General features: G+C 44.7%; 1 protein-coding gene across 1 annotated transcript in view; it reads left to right on the forward strand.

Moving 5' to 3' along the window:
• The window catches only part of LOC115481122 (kinase suppressor of Ras 2-like), a 188,261-nt gene extending 176,759 nt beyond the window's left edge, over window positions 1-11,502 (forward strand). The window contains exon 4 of the mRNA XM_030220153.1: window positions 11,000-11,502. Coding sequence (XP_030076013.1) covers window positions 11,000-11,502 — 503 coding nt within the window. The remainder of the gene's footprint in view (window positions 1-10,999) is intronic.
• The last annotated feature ends 3,111 nt before the right edge of the window (window positions 11,503-14,613 follow it).

Raw genomic sequence — 14,613 nt, forward strand, 5'->3', positions numbered from 1 at the left:
AAAGGACAGGTACAAATTCAATTCAAGGTAAGGTATACACATATGAGTTTGTCTTGGGCAGACTGGATGGACCATGCAGGTCTTTTTCTGCCGTCATCTACTATGTTACGCTTGACCACCTTTCCCCGAGGGTTGAGCCCTCAGGTTCGGGCGGCCGGCAGGGCTTACAGGAAAAAGCCGGAACTGGAACTTGCAAGTAGGAACAGCAGGAATGAGGATCCAGGAGTGCCCCCTGGCACCTCGGCGAAGGCAAGGCAGACAGGCAGGGAATGTCCGGGTTCTGGCAGTCGGCAGGTTTAAACACAATGACTAGTAAACTGTACCCAAGCTAATAGGAAAGCTATGCCCAGGCAAACCAGTCATACACAAGAAACATACACTAAGCAACTCAGGAGACTAGTAAAGCTATACACCAGCTAACAGCAAAGCTGTGCCCAAGCTAACAAGTCATACACTGGAAACAAACTCAGAGCACTAGCAAAACTATACACAGGCTCACAAGCCAAACGGTGCCTAAGCTGGCTAGTCAACACTAGGACCAAACACAGAGAACTAGCAAAGCTATACACAGGCTAACAAGCCACACGGTGCCTAAGCTGGCTAGTCTAACACTAGGACCAAACACAGAGAACTAGCAAAGCTATACACAGGCTAACAAGCCACACGGTGCCTAAGCTAGCTAGACAAACATAGAAACTCACACAGAGCAAACACTGAAACCGTGTACAGAGCACTCTATACACCAGGGCCCTTAGATGAAATGCAAAGGCAAGGGCTGTACTCTCTAAGTGATTAATAAAGCCCTTCCACACCAGAGGCACAGCTGCAGCAATCACCTTGCATCCAAACAGAGGCTTGACACACAGAGAAGTCAGCTCAGCGGGAGCCATCTTGGATACTGGCATAGAGGAGTCGGCGGCAGTCATCTTGGAAGAGGCATAGCCCACACAGGTGGGGTTCAGTAGGGCAATCAGCACACAGAGCCAGAGAGAAACTAAGACAGAGACAGACACAGAGACAAGCAGAAGCCAGCACAGACACTGACTCCCAGAAACAGGGTAAGTCTGAGGGTTGTCACGGCCACAGACGTGACATTGATGCCCCAAAATGCCAAAAAGGAGGTCCATGTGCTTGAAACTTCCAAATCTGATTTTGCAAAGGCAGGATTTGGACATCTGACTGCTGTACGTTCAAATAGCAAGGGGGAGTGTTGTGGGCATGTTTTTGGCAGGACTAGACAGGGCCCAAAATCAGGACATTTATCAGCAATTACCAAAGAGAAGGAAATGTCAAAGTCTAAAAAGAAGGGCTTACTTAGTTAGACCTATTTCAGTCATCTCAAGGGTACAAAAAGGTGCTCTGATTGAGCAGCTGGCCACTGGAGGGATTAAGGCATGGCACCTACATAATCTCCCAATGGTCGCTGACCCCCTCCTTTGCCCCTGAAAGTGAAACTGGGTATATAAGAGTATACCAGGCTCTATGACAGCTTTAGCTATTATGGGCATTCTTAGCAGAGCAACAAGCAGGTCTGAGAAGTAGCCTAGGGTAGTGCAGTGGACTGTCAACCCACTTTAACTCTTTTTTTATTTATTAAAATCTTGTGCCCTGAAGATTATTGGAACTGGTCTACATTCAGGTACAGTAGATTTTTTTTTCTGTTCCTAGATGGCTCACAATTACAAAAAAAAAAAAAAAAAAAAAAGCTGTTTTCTACTTCCAGGGGGTGGGTGCTTGCTGTGCCCCATTCTCTAATGTCAGACACCACTGAAATTTAAAGAGCCCCTAAGTACTACCACCATCTCTGACTTTTGACTCCTTGTGTGAGTGCGTGCTTCAAATCAAGTCTCTCTAGGAAATGGAGTCTGTGGTGGTGGGGTGGGGAGAGAAAGAGACAGACAGATTGAAACTTCTGTAATGAACTGTCTCCATGAAACTTCTTTTCCAAGGCAGAGGATTTATCAGCACTATTAATACTGCTACTACTGGACAAACTGTACGTTTGGAGAATATTCTTTTTTATTGTCACTGCAAAGAGTTAGACCAAAAATTGTATGCTTAATCCCTTTGTGCCATCCAAGTTAAGTAAACCTTTAGGTCGAAATTGTACCTTTTGGTGCAATTATTAGATGGATGGAAGGAAAAGAAGGCAGGGATGTTCTGCGCCTTCAGGCCTGACCTCAGAAATCAGTCCTAAAAACTCTTTAAGTAACCTGCCCGATGCTCACTGGGAAAACAAGAATTATTACCATGGTTTTATATGTATATCTTCAAGGTTTTGCATGGATACCTTGCATTTTTCACATATGCTTGGGACGGTCCATAACTGATCTATTTTACTATTTTTCACACTTTGTATCTGCTTAAGCCGGAGTCCGCAACTACCTCTCCGGAATTATGTAAGCCACATTGAGCCTACAAATGGGTGGGAAAAAGAGGGATACTACTACTACTTATCATTTCTAAAGCGCTACTAGATGTACGCAGCGCTGTACACTTGAAAATGAAGAGACAGTCCCTGTTCGACAGAGCTTACAATCTAATTAGGACAGACAAACAAGACAAACAAGAGATAGGGGAATATTAAAGTGAGGATGATAAAATAAGGGTTCTGAACAAGTGAATAAGGGTTAGGAGTTAAAAGCAGCATCAAAAAGGTGGGCTTTTAGCTTAGATTTGAAGACGGCCAGAGATGGAGCTTGACGTACCAGCTCAGGAAGTCTATTCCCGGCATATGGTGCAGCAAGATAAAAGGAACGGAGTCTGGAGTTAGCAGTGGAGGAGAAGGGTGTAGATAAGAGAGATTTACCCAGCGAACGGAGTTCCCAGGGAGGAATGTAGGGAGAGATGAGCGTGGAGAGGTACTGAGGAGCTGCAGAGGGAATGCACTTATAGGTCAATAAGAGGAGTTTGAACTGTATGCGGAAACAGATAGGAAGCCAGTGAAGTGACTTGAGGAGAGGGCTAATATGAGCATAACGACCCTGGCGGAATATTAGTCGTGCAGCAGATACAAATGTAACAAAATAAAAAATAAATATGAATACAAACCCCAAACTCTGCCTAACTCCTCCTCCAAGAATGCCTACTTAATACACATTTAAATTATGTGTAGTAGTGCCATAGGCAGAATTAGGCCCTGGTGTTCAATTCTGGGCTATGTCTGGACACTGGAGGTTATGTGGGTCCTGACCAATATGCAGCTCGGACTTGCATAAGATCCCTTATGCAGGCCCTGGATGTGTATCAGCCAGACACGATAAGGTGAAGCAGGGGTGATTTGTGCTGATATTCAGTTGCAATATGCAGTTAGTTGTCACTGAATGCCAATGGATAGGCAGGTATAAATGATTTAACTGGACAAGAGGCTCTCCTGTCTGATTGAATATCGACCCATATAGATTTATATTTCTGGGACATTTCTGCTGCTTAATGTTAGCCAAAATATTTTCATAGGATTCAGGATGAGTGTTTGCATCACAAGACCTGGTCTACACTGATTAAAATACTAACTTCAGAGGACACCAGTTAGATTTATATCCTCTGTTTGTAGGCAGAGAAAATATGAAGCTGTCGTTCTTTTTCTGCATTATAATGTGCTTTTATGTCAGGTTAAAACTGGGGAGGAGGGTGTGAAATAAATGATGAAAATGTCTTTAAATAGTCTTGCTTATAGCTAAAAAAAATCAGATAAAAATTCCCAGATATTCAGGAGAAGAGTTGTATTGTCTCTGCACCTCCTCATTACTTTAGGTTTTATATAAGACTTCATTAAAAAAGTAAAATTGTCCTATGTTTTTCAAATAGCTTTTTAAATTAAATAGCTTACATGAAGCATCTCTCCCTCCTTTTGCCTATAAAGTAATTAAATCTGATTCAACATGAAGAAAGAGACAATGAAATAATTAAAAGAAAGAGAATTACTCAAGCAATTTTGGAAGAACTGAACTGCTTATTAAGTCAGAGAAAGAGACAAAAGTGGATTTTTTGTCATCCTGTATATGACAAACACTTCTAGGGCATTTCTGCATGTTGAAGAAGAGATGCTGCTAAGGCTTCTTTCCGTTTTGCTTGTTGGAACAAGGATGAGGTGTGTGCAGGCTTCTGGCCTGTTCTCCTTCATGCATGTTGGCACAGGGATGATGTACGTGCAGGCTTCTGACCTGATGCCCTTTATGCATGTTGGCACAGGGATGATGCATGTTCAGGCTTCTGACCTGCTCTCTTTCATGCGTGTTGACACACGGATGAGTAGTTCTCAAGCTGTAGGGCTGTGATCCATCCTGGATTGTTGTAGCAGTCAGAGTCTGTCCCATTCCGCTGTTTTTAGGAGGAAGAATAAGTGGTGTTCATGCTCAGGCACAATCCTCACACACTTGTTTGACAGGTCTGGGCTGTCAAAAGCCCAGACCTGTCAAACACAGGGGCTGGAAGTCCATGGGACCACCAGACCCCGTTCCCCTGCCCCGAGCCAGGCGAAATGGGGGCTGGAGGTCTGGTGGACCTCCGGTCCCCCCTAACCCCCCCAACATCCCTCAGATGTCCCTGGTGTCCCAGTGGGTGACCGACGACCCTCCCCAGCAACAGGGGGCTGGAGGTCCAGCGGACCTCCTTTCCCCCGACCCCCCTCGACACAGGTTCAGGGGGGCTGGAGATCCGGGGGGTCTCCAACCCCTACTAACCCCCCTAGCATTCCTGAGATGTCCTGGTGGCCCAGTAGGCCGCGGTAAATCCTCTCATCCCCTACCTTAGGTTGGAAGAGAGAGGTAGCCTTCCTCCTCTTCCATTGGCGCTGCTTGCAAAATGGCGGCGCCCAGCCCTGCCCAGTGTATCCTGGGATGTGCTGGGCGGGGCTTCATGCCATATAAGGCTTCTTATTCTCACAATCCCACCCACCTCCCCTTGGAGGTGTCTATTGGCATGTTTTTATTAGGGATTTTTATTTTTTTGCTTTTTTTTGCTTTTGTATTAAATAGATACAGGCACGAGAGGGAAGGCACTTGTGCATGTGTGCTGGAATGCGGCTCATGCTCCTAAAAGCTCTACTTAATTCTATGACAAATTTGCCGGGCTGGGCAACACGGCACGGCGTCTACATACTTGTGAGAATAAGAAGCCTACCGTCCTCGGAGAATACCTGCTACAGTGTATAATCCTTTTCCCATAGTTTTAAATGGAAATTTGAACATCTCACATGTTCTAATTTCCATATCATTTATAAATATGTTAAATTGTACCAGTCCCAGTACAGATCCCTATGGCACTTCATTGTTCACTTTCCTCCATTGAGAGAAATGACCATTTAACCCTAACCTCTGTTTTCTGTACAATAACCAATTCTTAATCCACACAAGAACCTTGCCTCCTATCACATGACTCTTTATTTTTCTCAGGAGTCTCTCATGAGGAACTTTTATCAAAAGCGTTCTGAAAATCTAGATACACTACATCAACCGGCTCACCTTTATCCACATGTTTATTCACGCCTTCAAGGAAATTAAGTAAATTGGTGAGGCAAGACTTTCCTTGGCTGAACCCATGCTGACTCTGTCCCATAAAACCATGTTTGTCTACGTGTTCTATAATTCTATTCTTTATAATAGTTTTCACTATTTTGCCTGGCACCGATGTCGGGCTTACTGGTCTATAATTTCCCGGATCATCCCTAGAACCCTTTTTAAAAATTGGTGTCACATTGGCCACCCTCCAATCTTCAGGTGCTATGGATGATTTTAACAACGAGTTCTATGAGTACCCTTGGATGTATGCCATCCAGTCCAGGTGATTTACTACTCTTTAATTTGTCAATTTGGCTCAGTACATCTTCCAGGTTCGTCAAGATTTCTTTCAATTCCTCCACATCAGGTAGCTCTTTCCAAGGCTCTTGTAGTGGGGGTACAGAATGTTCACTATTTAATATAAAATATATAGGAATAACAAACAGAGCACATATACTTCTGACTACAAAGGTGTTGTAGAGGAAAGGCCTCAAGAAGTCCCCAGCCTAAAAATTAGCTTCGGGGACTGGACTTGCTCATCATTGGCCAAACCTCTTTTACTAATATATAATTTTAAATTTCTTTCTTCTGTTGTGCTAAATCAATTGACAAAATCACTAAGCTTTAAAGGTCATCTTAATGCTTGTGCGGGTCTTTCTCACGCCGCAACCACAACCTACGATGGCCGCCATTTCTGAAACCTGCTTCAGGGTTCTGTAGTCCGCATCAAGACCTAAAACGGAGAAAGAATTTTAATATCGATTCATCCAAAGATCTCATAGAGACAAAACTCTTATGTATTACCTCCGTACTTAGCAACCACAGAAAGACAAATCAAAAATGAAATGGCCGCTCTAAATAAGCTGGCCAAGTCAGACGCCGTGCTTAAAGCGGCCAATAGGCTTACAAGGGTGTGTCTTGTTCTTAAAGGCATATTATCTACAAAGACATCAAAAGAAATGGCACCACTCTATTCTCCCATTGAGACCTTTAGGGCTCAATGAGTCCAAACGGAATATCCAGCGCTGCTCACTTTGAAGAAGCATATGTTTCTTATTGGAACCAAACCAATTGCGTGGCGACTCTATCTGTTGTAACACAATACATTTAAGTTGTTCAAAAGAATGTTGTAATGTATCACAGTGACAGGCTAGAGGTGACGTTGTTTTCTTTAGTTTAATGGTACTCTTATGTTCTGTTAGCCGCACAAATAAAGGATGTGTCATCTGCCCCACATAAATCAACTTGCAGGGGCAAATTATACAATAAACAACATATGTAGATCTGCAATCTGTGTTAACTTTCAATAGATATTCAACAGTGGTCTGAGGATGTATAAATCTGTTAGATTCCACCATAACTTGACACATACTGCAAGAATTACATTTTTATGACCATCCCAAGCAACCATTCCTTCATCTCGAACTGGCAGAGCTGAAGGACACAAAATTTAAAAAATTAAAAAATTATATATTAGTAAAAGAGGTTTTGGTCAATGATGAGCACGTCCAGTCCTCGAAGCTAATTTTTAGGCTGGGGACTTCTCGAGGCCTTTCCTCTACAACACCTTTGTAGTCAGAAGTATATGTGCTCTGTTTGTTACTCCTATATATTCTATATTAAATAGTTGACACTAGGGAGTTAACCTCTATACAGTTTTGTAGATTTGAATCTAGGTACAGAATGTTCAGGCAGACTATCTCAACTGAAACATTCTGGACCCTGGAGAGTGGGCCCTAAGTGCCATGGCGTTTCAGGCAGTGGTGGAGCGTTGGGGGCTTCCTAAGATGGATCTGTTCGCTTCCACACTGAATGCAAAACTTCCTCTTTACGTCAGTTGTCGAAAGGACCCCAAGTTGCAGGGGGTAGATATGCTCCTGTAGTCCTGGCCGGATGGCCTTCTTTATGCGATTTCTCCATGGCTGCTCTTAGGACGTCTCCTACAGAGAATCGAGTCGCACAGCAGCCACATGATTTTGATCTCGCTGGACTGGCCTCGCAGACCTTGGTACGACGACCTTCGTCGTCTTCTGGTTGGGTCTCTCTCTCCTCAGGTTTCCGGACTCACTGGGTCTTCTAGTTCAGGGCTTGGTTTCTCATCCCGATCCGGGGCGATTCTGTCTTACGGCTTGGCTCTTGAAAGGGCACAGTTGACAAAGAGAGTATTCTCTGCTAGTGTAGTCAGCACTATGCTCTGATCTCAGCATCGATCTACATCCCTGAATTATGTGCGGACCTGGGAATCTTTGAGGCATGATGTGAGGAGTTGAATATCTCTCCCTTTCGGGCCTCGGGTCCGCAGATTTTGGATTTTTTACAGAGTGGTTTTGACCAGGGTTTGGCTTTGGCCTCTCTTAAGGTGCAACTTGCGGCCTTATCTGGTCGCTAGCAAGCCATCCGCACGTGGTACGGTTTTTGTGAGGTTGAACCTCCTTCGTCCTCCATCCCGGTCTGTCTTTCCTCGTTGGGATCTTAATTTGGTTCTCTCTGTCCTTATGAAGTCTCCCTTTGAGCCTTTGTCTTCATGTACAGTGAAGGATTTGACACTCAAGACGGTGTTTTTGGTAGCTAGGCGCACCTCGGAGTTCCAGGTGCTGTCCTGTAGCTCTCCATTTTTGGAGTTCTGTAAGGATCGAGTAGTGTTATGTAGTGTTCCGTCCTTTCTGCCCAAAGTTTTGTCTCACTTCCACTTGTCTCAATCGGTGATGCTGCCTGTGCTCGGTTCCTCCTGAGGGTCGGAGGAGCAGTGTCGTTTGAAGTGTCTGGATGTCAAGCAGGTTCTGGTTCTGAAGCATCATTTGAGTGCTATGGAGGAATTCCGTCGCACAGATCATTTGTTCCTTTTGATCGGCGGTTCGCACAAAGGGTTCATGGCTTCTAAGTCTACTATTTCCCGTTGGCTCAAGGAAATGATAGTTTCAACTTATCTTCTCTCTGGCAAGCCCATACCAGCAGGGATTAAAGCCCACTCTACAAGAGGTCAGGTGGCGTCTTGGGATGAGAGATATTTGGTGCCGCCTTTGGACATTTGTAAGGTGGTGACTTGGTCTTTGCATTCGTTTTCCAAGCACTATAGGTTGGATGTCCAGAGTTGTCAAGAGGCTGTTTTTGGTACTAAAGTTCTTACAGCTGGGTTGCTTTGTTACTTCCCATCAGTCACATTCTGGGCTGATCCAGAGGGATGCTAAGGAAGGAGAAATTAGACCTTACCGGCTAATTTGCTTTCCTTTAGTCCCTCTGGACTGGCCCAGATTCCTTCCTCAGTGTGTTCTGGTCCTTTCTTTTTTCACGTTCAGTTGTTCAGGTTCCCGGGAGCTGTGTTGTAAGTTTGCTGTTATATTCTTAAAAAGAAAAAAAATGGCAAAGGAAGAATGCTGCAGTGCCCAATATGTGGGGGCATGTCAGTGGACACTTTCTTCGTGTTGCACACTCTCGGTGGTGGTGTAGTGCCGGTGGCTGCTCAGGCTTTTGGTTGCACAGACGGTATGGTTGGTTTTTGCTGTCTTCCTTCAACTGCTTTGGTACGGTAATACTGGATCTTTCTCTGGCTGGCAAGGGCTCTTATTGGCTCTTTCTCTACAGTTACAATTTTTTCTCAGTCTCCACCTGCTGGAAGGTATGCACAACCCACCAGTCACATTCTGGGCCGGTCTGGAGGGACGAAAGGAAAGCAAATTAGCAGGTAAGGTCTAATTTCTCCTTAATATTGTGTTGCCCAGTTTGTTAGCCTCCCTAATTTCCACTAACATTTCTACATCTTTCTGCTCATCCTGGCCAGGCGGACGGTAGTACACTCCTATCACTATCCTTTTCCCCTTTACACATGGAATTTCAATCCATAGGGATTCCAAGATGTGTTTTTTCCTGCAGAATTTTCAATCTATTTGATTCAAGGCCCTCCTTAATATACAATGCTACCCCTCCACAAATTTGAACCACCCTATCACTATGATATAATTTGTACCCCAGTATGACAGTGTCCCACTGGTTATCCTCCTTCCACCAGGTCTCAGAGATGCCTATTATATCTAATTTTCCATTTAGTGCAATGTATTCTAACTCTCCCATCTTATTACTTAGGCTTCTGGCATTCACATATAGACATTTCAAACTATGTTTGTTGTTCCTATTTACATCATGCTCAGTACTTGACAGTATTAATTTGCAATCTTTTGTCTGATGTTTATTTTTATTTAAGGACACTTAGAGGCATATTTTCAAAGCACTTAGCCTTCCAAAGTTCCATAGGTTTCTATGGAACTTTGGAAGGCTAAGTGCTTTGAAAATATGCCTCCTGATCTACTATGGTCTCTTTTGCAACCTCACTATCCAAGACTAGGGAACACTCGAGGAAGTTATCTGGAAATAATTTAAAAACAAATAGGAGGAAATATTTTTTCACTCAATGAATAGTTAAGCTCTGGAACTCTTTGCCGGAGGAGGTGGTAATAGCAGTTAGCGTATCTGGGTTTTAAAAAGTTTGGACAAATTCCTGGAGGAAAGGTGCATAGTCTGCTATTGAGACAGACATGGGAAGCAACTGCTTGCCCTGGGATTTGTAGTATGGAGTGTTGCCACGATTTGGGTTTCTGCCAGGTACTTGTGACCTGGCTTGGCCACTGTTTGGAAAACAGGATGCTGGGCTAGATGGGCCATTTGTCTGACCCAGTATGGCTACTTTTATGTTCTTATGTAGAGGTAAGTATCTTTGCTTTATCAATGCTTTGCATCTGGCTTGACAGTGCTTATGTTGCTTCTTATTTTCTTCATTTGGATCTTTCTTCCATTCTTTGAAGGATGTTCTTTTGGCCTCTTTCACTTCACCTTTTCAACATGCTGGCTGTCGTTCGCTGTTCTTTCCACCTTTGTTAATATGTGGAATACATTTGGTCTGGGTTTCCACGATGGTATTTTTAAACAACGTCTATGCTTTGTGGCTGATCCTGTCGGTTTGTGGGTTTACCATTCTTCCTTTTCGTACCATATAAAACCTCAAAAACTGCAAATAAATATATTTTATGGGGCAATTTTGAAATAGACTCTTGTAAAATCGCTTACATTCCTTTCAGGGAAAGGGGCCTAGAAAAGCAGGCAAAAGAATTTTTATTTTCAAATTCCTGTGCCTGCTTTGCAGAGATGTAAATTACATGCTTAGTGCCTGCAAAGTAAGTGGTATAAGGCCTTTAGATGGATTTCCACAGGTAAAATCCATTAAACTTAATATATCACCTTTCAAGTGGAGCAGAGCAAAGTGTTTACAAACTAGCATAACAAAGTTACGCTTTTCTGTGAATAGCAATTTATATAAAGCAATATAGATTAATTGTAAACTTGCAATTTCATGTGATAGAATATTTAAATAAGCAATTATGTGTACCACATTGTGCTTGAAATGTTGTGACTTCCTTTTCTTTATAATGTTCCAAAGCTTTGAAGGTTTAGTTTCAAAGTGAATTAAAAATGTTTATCCTTTTTTCTGTTTTTTAATTTTTTTAACACAGGAAGTGGCTTTCCTAAGCAAGACTTGGTTATCCAGTGGCCGGACACAGGAAAGGAGGAGACTTCAGTCTGCCAAGCAGAATCTGCACAGTGGATCAGAAGCCACCTATCACAGAGCCCCAAAATCCAGTCCAAGTGTATCCAACATTATTGCCAACCTGCTGCAGCCCACAGCCCAGTGTATACACATGTGGACCGTCTGACTGTAGAGGGCTACCCAGGGCATTGTCAGCCTGTGGAATCTGGACATCGCTCTTTACCACCATCCCCACGGCAGCGGCATGCTGCTCACACCCCACCGCGGACTCCTAACATCGTTACCACCATGACTCCACCTGGCACACCGCCTGTGAGGCGAAGGAACAAGCTGAAGCCTCCAGGGACTCCTCCACCATCCTCTCGCAAACTGATACACCTTATTCCTGGCTTCACAGCTTTACACAGGAGCAAATCTCATGAGTTTCAAGTGGGGCATCGTGTGGACGAGGCTCATACGCCCAAGTAAGTGACTTTCACAGCAATATGGCAGGAGAAGGGGCACTATTTTAGGATAAAATCAGGGAAAAGAAACGGACCATGACGAATAGTTAGTAGCTGGGACAGTTATTATTTGCAGTTCCTTGTTTCCACATCAAACTTTCTTGGGAAAGGTATTTAAAAAGGATTTCTTGATTCTTTTCTGACTTTCTTATTTTTGATAAAAGTGGCTTATATAAAGAGAAAGAGAGAGACAGAAATCCAAGCAATTTTAGCTAATTATTCTTTTTACGCTTTGTGATATCTCTCTGGAGCTCTTGTTCACTAGGGATTTTTGAAGATGTCAACTGTATATTACTGACACAAATAATAAACAGAAATGAAACAAAAAAAGAAATAACATGATATCACACAAGTAAAATATATGTTATATGCTGTATGTGTGAGTCAATAAATTAATGTCCCTCCAATTTTCAACCGGAGGCGGTCAGCATTTTTTAAAATGTTGATCATCACTAGCTAAATTATCCCCTGATATTCAGTGCCGGGCCATGTCCGTCCACCGGCACTGAATATCAGGTGCTAATTTGGGGCGGGCAGGCTGCTGCATCTTATGTGGACCCAGCTGATATTCAGCTGAGCCTGCATAAGAGTTATGTGGTCCCGGCTGAATATTGGGCCGGATTCGCATAAACCTTTTTTTGTTCTTATTTAAACACAACCAGCCCCCAAGCTCCCTCCCACAATGACTGTCTTTACTTCCCCCTTCCCCCAGCCATCCAAGTAGGCCCTCCTCCTGGGTCTATCTGTAGCCCTAGTGGTCTGTTGTGGTCGTTGGGGGCAGGAGCACAGACCCTTCGCTCCTGCCCCTTGCAATTGCTGAATTAAAATGGCTGCAAGGGGCAGGAGCGAGGGGCCTGTGCTCCTGCCCCAACAACCACCAAGGCTACAGGTAGGCCTAGGGGGAAGGCCTACCTGGACTGCTGGGGGTGAAGGAGCAGGTGGTTCATGCCGCAGGCTGGGGGGAGGAGGAAAGAGTGTCATGGTGGGGGACGGGAGGTAGGAGGGGAATCAGGGGCTTTTTTTTTTTATTTGGAGGAGTAGCCTAGTGGTTAGTGCAGTGGACTTTGATCCTGGGGAACTGGGTTCAATTCCCACTGCAGCTCCTTGTGACTCTGGGCAAGTCACTTAACCCTCCATTGCCCCTGGTACAAAATAAGTACCTGAATATATGTAAATCACTTTGAACGTAGTTGCAAAAAACCTCAGAAAGGCTGTATATCAAGTCCCATTTTCCTTTCCCTTTAAAAAAAATAAAGTTATGCGGGTAGCCTAATATTCAGTGCTGGGACCTGCATAGCTAGGCTTGCCAAAGTTAGGACAGTTTTAGCTATGTGGGTATCGGCAATCTTACAAGCACCCGTATAACCCTGGTCTCCTCCCTAATGCTGCCCCCCCTTTGTACCACTCCTGACTTGCCCCTTTTTTGATGGCAGTCAGGGGTGATATTCAGTGGTACTGCTAGTGCCGCTGAATATTGGGGGGTAGGTGGCAACAAGTGATTTAAGCGGGCAGGAGCCTCTCCTACCTGCTTAAATCACTTTGAATATCGGGGTCTGTGAATTTAAGCATGACATGAAAGTTTAAATTCATTTTACTTAATGACTTCCCCTTATATATATAGACTAGCCGTTGAGCCCGTAAAAACGGGCTGATATTGGGGTTTTCCTTCCCCCTCCCCGCGAGGTCGCCACCGCTACCGTGCCCCCCCCCCCCTGGAGTTGCCGCCATCCCTCCACCCGGCCCGGGCCCTCTCTTCGTTATTCAACTTACAGCAGCGGCAAAACAGCAGCAAGCAGCAGCTCCCGTTGGCCTTCCTTCCCTGCCTGTGCCTCGCCCTCGTGTGACGTCACGTCGGCGAGGGCGGGGCACAGGCAGGGAAGGAAGGCCGACGGGAGCTGAAGCTGAGCTGCTTGCTGCTGTTTCGGCGCTGCTGTAAGTTGAATAACGAAGAGAGGGCCCGGGCCGGGTGAAGGGGGGGTGGTGGCGACTCTGGGGGTGGGGGGGGGGGGGGCGGTAGCGGCTACCTTGGGGGGGAGGGAGCGGTAGCGACGTCAGCGGTTCCCTCCCTCCCCTTCAGCGCAGTTTCCCTCTCTGTCCCGCCCCCCGTCATCACGTCTTGACGCGGGGGCGGGACAGAGAGGGAAGTCTCTACTGCGCATTTGCAGGTGAGTACGGTCACTTGCCGTTTATATGTTTGATATACAGTAACTATATAAAATTCCATATTTAAATGAGAATATCCAGATAACTGCCACTTTTTGGATATTTCAAGTAGCCACAGCTCTCCAGGGAAATTCAGCAGCTGGGCAAATGGTTGCTTCAGCACTGTCTGGATACAACATACTCAGTACTTGACAGTATTAATTTGCAATCTTTTGTCTGATTTTTATTTTTATTTAAGGACACCTGATCTACTATGGTCCCTTTTGCAACCTCACTATCTTCCCTGTTTTGGTGATATCTTTGAAAGATACCTTATCCTGAACCATGCACTTTTGAGCGACTGTCGGCCTCCTCTGCTGAATATAGCCGGTTATGAGGCATTTAACAGTCCAGGTGCCAATCCTGGCCGGTTAAATGCTTTTGAATATCGAGGAGCTTATATATATATATTTTTTTGTTACATTTGTACCCCGCGCTTTCCCACTCATGGCAGGCTCAAAACGGCTTACATGGGGCAATGGAGAGTTAAGTGACTTGCCCAGAGTCACAAGGAGCTGCCTGTGCCTGAAGTGGGAATCAAACTCAGTTCCTCAGTTCCCCAGGACCAAAGTCCACCACCCTAACCACTAGGCCACTCCTCCACTCCTACCAGAAAGATAATGCACATCACTGTCCAAAAAGATCACCACTAGGATTTACATCTGTTACCCTGGGCATCTCTATTTCCTATTGAGCAGCTCTCAACTGGAGGATTTGGATTGGTCTTCCCCTTAAAACCCAGCTGGTTGATGCCTTCCCTTCCTACCCCAAAAATCAAAACTGGCCAAGGATACTGGGATCTGTGACAGCATCAAGAAAAATGAATACTATTGTTTCTAAAATGGCTTGACATAAACATTTATGTTCTGGCACA

This window comes from Microcaecilia unicolor, chromosome 11, assembly GCF_901765095.1.
Source record: "Microcaecilia unicolor chromosome 11, aMicUni1.1, whole genome shotgun sequence".
NCBI lineage: Eukaryota > Metazoa > Chordata > Amphibia > Gymnophiona > Siphonopidae > Microcaecilia > Microcaecilia unicolor.